The sequence below is a fragment of the Charadrius vociferus genome, unplaced genomic scaffold (assembly GCF_000708025.1).
Source record: "Charadrius vociferus isolate BGI_N301 unplaced genomic scaffold, ASM70802v2 scaffold553, whole genome shotgun sequence".
Taxonomy (NCBI): domain Eukaryota; kingdom Metazoa; phylum Chordata; class Aves; order Charadriiformes; family Charadriidae; genus Charadrius; species Charadrius vociferus.
The window spans coordinates 1,196,379-1,201,646 of record NW_009647688.1 but is presented as its reverse complement, the minus strand read 5'-3'; the positions used below and the strand labels follow the sequence as shown (position 1 = coordinate 1,201,646).

At 41.9% G+C, this 5,268-nt stretch overlaps 1 protein-coding gene across 1 annotated transcript in view; it reads left to right on the top strand.

Annotated features, from left to right (window-relative positions):
• The window catches only part of RRAD (Ras-related associated with diabetes), a 13,968-nt gene extending 10,575 nt beyond the window's left edge, over window positions 1-3,393 (top strand). Inside the window, exons 5-7 of the mRNA XM_009881398.1 lie at window positions 76-149; window positions 684-888; window positions 2,502-3,393. Of these exons, the coding sequence (XP_009879700.1) occupies window positions 76-149; window positions 684-888; window positions 2,502-2,779 (557 nt within the window). The 3' untranslated portion in view covers window positions 2,780-3,393. The remainder of the gene's footprint in view (window positions 1-75; window positions 150-683; window positions 889-2,501) is intronic.
• Window positions 3,394-5,268: the final 1,875 nt, after the last annotated feature.

Genomic DNA, 5,268 nt, shown 5'->3' with positions numbered 1-5,268 from the left:
GACGGCCACCGCACCCCCCCGGGCTGCCTGCGGGGACGGAGAGGAGTAACTGCTCTGTCCTGCGCTTTTCCGCAGGGAACACGTACGACAGATCGATCGTGGTGGACGGAGAAGAAGCATCGCTCGTGGTGTTCGATATCTGGGAGCAGGTACCTGCAGATCTCGGATATTACTCCTCTAGAGCTTCGGCAGGGGCTCGCTTAAAAAAAAAAAAAGTAGAAATGGAACAACTGTGTCTGCCTCTCTCTTCTATTGGATCGGTAACACGGAAGAAAGGAGAATTCATACTGCTTTCGTTCTCTCCGGCAATTGATTTCTCCTAGCTAGGCAGGCAGTCTAGGTACCCGAACAGGGCTGGGGTGCGAGTCCCTCAGTGCTTTGAATAAGCAGCAACTTACACGAGCAGCCCAGGGAATTACTGTAAAATTAGAGAGGCACCATCTGATCAGTGCAGACATGATACCATTTCTGGAAACGAGAAAATTTTGTTTTGTAATATATTTTAAATAACAAAATCTTAACAAAAAAAAATATATATAGGAGGTTGGCGTACTTTTACTTACTTTTTGTAATAAAGCTAAGAAAAATATCTTTAATTAAATATCTTTTAATTAAATCATTAATCAGACAGTGTTGAATAGATTTTTCAGTGCAATAAATCTATTTCTTGCCTTTTGTTTTAGGATGACAGCCAATGGCTTCAGAATCACTGCATGAAAATGGGAGATGCCTATATTATTGTGTATTCAGTGACAGACAAAGTTAGTTTTGAAAAGGCGTCTGAGCTAAGAATCCAGCTAAGAAGAGCAAGGCAAACAGAAGACATTCCCATTATTCTTGTGGGCAATAAAAGCGACCTGGTCAGGTCCCGGGAAGTCTCAGTTGATGGTAAGAGACACTATTCATTTATACAGTAATCTATAAATAAGTAGCAAAGGCTATGGAGGCTCACGACCCATAGAAATGATCCGGTTTTGATGTAGAAAAGTGTATGATTCGAGGCATGCTGGAGAAGTCAAGCCAGCTGGTTCATGCTGAGAGACTTGATACCACTAAAACCAGTGGAGATGGTCGTGGGGGAAAGATTTGTGTCTGTGCAGAGCAATGCTCTAAATTGCAATGCAAGAGAAAAAAATGCTTCAGAGCTGCAGCTTTAGCATATTGTTTTGTGTAGGGTTCATCGTTGGTCAGTATTAACCGAAAGGGTTTATTTGTATGTTACATGTGCAGCAGCGCTTGCTAGTATCAAGATTTGATAGCCCAAGCTATGCTTTTTAAGGGACAGGAGTGCCGTGTCGTAGAGCACAGGCTGCCTTTGAAAAGGGTGATCCCATACAGCCTGTACAATCCTCCTCCTTCTGGAAGTGATTCCACCACATCTGAGCTGAGCTGGGAGGACCACGCTTGCACAACTCAAAGTCTTTTTGTATACGTTCTGCTGTTGTGATCAGTGAGAGTTTTCTCAGCTAGTTCCAGCTAGCATTTCGGTAACTAGAGCGCAGTAACCACTGCCAACAGCCCAATATTAATTTCAGTTATTTAAACATTTGGTGGTTTTGGTTTAGGGTTGTTTTTTTTTCTTTCTTTTAACTGGGAAGAGTACTCTGAAGTATCAGTGCCTTGATGATGATGAACCATCTCTTGCTCTCTGGTTTTGCCATGTTCCCTGTGTTAAATACCTGCACAGGGAATTGACTGGAGTTCATCAGGAGGTTGTTGCTTTTTTCAGGCTGGTGGATGACAGCCAATGACTTCAGAACCACTGTATGAAAATGGGAGAAGTCTATATTATTGTATATTCAGTGACATACATATTCATGGTTGACATGTCCTAGTGGTGACATCCGTACTTTGCTTAGGCTTGCAACTTTGCCATTATTTACCACAAGTTGAACATAGAAATTTGCACTGCAGCAGTGTTCCAGAGTTCTGTGTTTACATGTGGAACATTGAGCATCTTGCATTTTGAATGCAGTGCTAGTCAAATCCGACGGTGTGCAACTTCATGACCTGTAGTGATCTGTTCAATGTCTTGACCTTGTGCACTGTATCAGCTTCATTTGTAACTAGTGTGGAGAACTCTCACTTGTTAGAGCAAGGCAGAGGTGCATAATTGCTCAACAACTTCCAGAAGAAATAAAAACTATTTCTGTACCTCACACCGATTCCAATCAGACTGCAAGCGTGCAGCCAAGTGCCTCTCCGGTATCAGCTTCAGCTCTTAAACAGCACGGGGTTGGTCTGTCTGCCTACAGGATTAGTGTTGCTTCATGTTCAGTACCATTGGTCAAATGAGATTTCTGACCATACCACAAGAAAACCAAGAAAAATAAGGGGGCAAAACCATGAGTGCAAATTTGCGCTTTCCTACCACGTAGTAAAGCTCTTTTGTGGCATTGAGGGCCTTTTCCTTACTTAAAGTCAATTTTTGTTTTGTTTTTCTGCCAGTATATATGAAGAGAAAATGTCTCACTCATCTCCCATTTTGTCTTTCCATCCAGAGGGACGGGCCTGTGCCGTTGTGTTTGACTGCAAATTCATCGAGACCTCAGCTGCTCTTCATCATAATGTCAAGGACCTGTTTGAAGGTATTGTTCGGCAAATTAGACTTCGCAAAGACAGTAAAGAAGACAATGCTAGGAGAATGGCCAACACAAAAAGAAGAGAAAGCATAGGCAAAAAGGCAAAGCGATTCCTTGGGAGAATTGTGGCAAAGAACAATAAGAAGATGGCTTTCAAAGCAAAATCAAAGTCTTGTCACGACTTATCTGTGCTTTAGAAGCTTTCAGCAAGGCCAGATGTTGCTCGTGGGTGATGAACAAGCACTGTTACGAGAAATGTATGGATGATCCTCATGGTGATAACAAGAATGACTTACCAGTTGAGACTCTCGTTAATGCCTTAAGGTGCACAAGCAAGTCTGGAAGTTACACTGTCTGCTTCATTGATGAACAGTTTAAGTTTCAATGTGTGCAAGTATATGAGCTGACTCTAAATAAGTGGCTTGACATGCCCACGTTTTCACTGTGTACATATGTTATATATCCTCTTGTCCTGTGGATACCAGAGATGCAAAGATAAGAAAGGATGATGATAAGTATCACCATAGACTTGTCTTGTTTGCAGAGCAAAACTTAAACTTGTACGCAGGCTCGTACACTCTTTTTAGTATAAAACAAGCAATGATAAACCTTTTTAAACTTAAATGTGGGGAGGGGGGGAGTACAACCACGTTAGAATGGGAGAAAGCAAATTATATATATATATAGTTAAATACAGAACTGATAGCATTTTATGAAGTTAATTTGCACTTCCATTAACCATTATTCAATTAATTTGTTATTTGTTTACATGCAGATTTTATAATAAAGTATTATTTCCTGTTATAATAAACCGTGCTTTTCTCATAGTATGGCTAAAGAGTGAGAGAGCAGTATTTTTATACTGACCTTTTCTCAATGTACAAAACGTTATACACAGACTATGCAGATTTACACGTGATAAAGTTCTGGAACAAGATGAATCAGGAACGTTCTGTGTCTTTTTCTTTAATAGACCTTTTCTTTAAGAAGTAAACCCTGCTTTTATGAACGCTCTGCTTCAACAGCTCATACTGGGTAGAGGTGCCTTGACCCCTGACGTGATTGCTCATCTTCAGCCTGATTCTCGTGTCAGCTCTGGCAGGAACAGGCCTCTATATAATGCCTTTAGTTAGATAGATGTCTTGTATCTCTGCTGATAAACTGAAACCTGCAGTGTTCTACTTTTTAAGTCCTTTCCTGGCTTGAAGGTCTTGTGTTACAGCCAATAAGCCAATGTGGGGATTTGGGGTTTATTTTCTTTTTTTTTTTTTCCTTTTCTTTTCTGGGAGCAGTGTAATTTTCTGATCTACTCACAAGCGTGTAGATACCTTCCAGTGGTTTCAAGAAGTTCAAAGCAGACTGGCAAGGTTGTTGGAAGGAATTGTAGGCTTCGGTTGTGGTGTATGGTAGCCTTCAGTGCTGTTAAAGTTTTCATGTTCATTTTACTGTATTATAACCAATGTGTTTCCATGGTTTTTCCCCATTTGCTATTCATGAATAGCAAATAGCTTTTTAAAAGCAATCAAGTCTCAGGGAAAAACTTGGACTTACTGCATTTGCTTTACAAATTCCTCTTCATAGCATACATTCTCTTTAAATTCGTCCATAAACTCAAAACCAGTGAAACATATGCTCTTCTGTCTCTTTCTACTCTCTCTGCCTGAGCCCAGTTCTTTAGAGAGACGGTTCCAGCTGCCTGGGGGCTCGGTTTGTCTGTGATTTTGTCGGGGCTGGCCTTTCCCACGCAGCAGGCAAATTGCATCAGCTGTTCCATGTTACACTGAGCTTCCCTGAGCTCAAACACACAGCTCTCCTTTGGGTTAGCCCAGTGCTTGGGCACCCATTAGGGAACGGTTAGTACTGGGGGAAATGGCATCTGGTTTACATACGTAGTGCTCTGTAGAATTAGTGTCTCCTGATGTGCTGCTGGTGGACCGAACTGGTTAGATGCACAGTATAGCATACATTGCTGGTAGCGCGTCACATTTCCTATGAAAAGAGTTGTTTGCTTTGTGTCCTGACTGAAGTCTAAAGCGAATAATTCTGTCCTGCTGCCAAGACTCGCATTTACCTGATGATGCATTTTAATTGGATTTGGCTTTTTTTCACTAGGCTTGCTGCCTGGCAAATGATTATCACTGGAACGTCTAACCACTGTCAGAGTATGGCACCAGCCGTCTGTTTACACAGAAGCTTTTAACTGTCAGCACCAAAGCAATTGCTCTAGTCCTGAAAACCCTACAGCAAGAGCGTCCAGATTCACGTGCATAAATTCGGCACGTCCCTATTCAGGCACGTGCTAAAGTTACTGACAAAACTACACGGTGTTCCCTGTATGTTTGTGAAGCTTCTGTCGTGTGGTTGCCCTGTGCTTTCAGAACAACCAGGAGGGACTGACACGTCTGACTGACTCGCAAGATTTAATTCTGTCCATAATAAATACAAGGAACGGGATGCAAACCCAGAGTTTAAGATGTGGCGTTTCAGGAAGTGCAAAACGTTACAAAGATGTGTCACTCAATGCTGCAACACAACTGCAGCTGCAAAGCCTCTTCAAGGTCACGCTTAACAGCTGTGCTTTTCACACGCTCTGACCTACAAAGCAGATGTGTTACTGTGTTCATGAATGTGAAGGTTAGGTTTGGAGCACTCTTATGCCTAAAATATTTCTGAGGTGCTCTGGCAC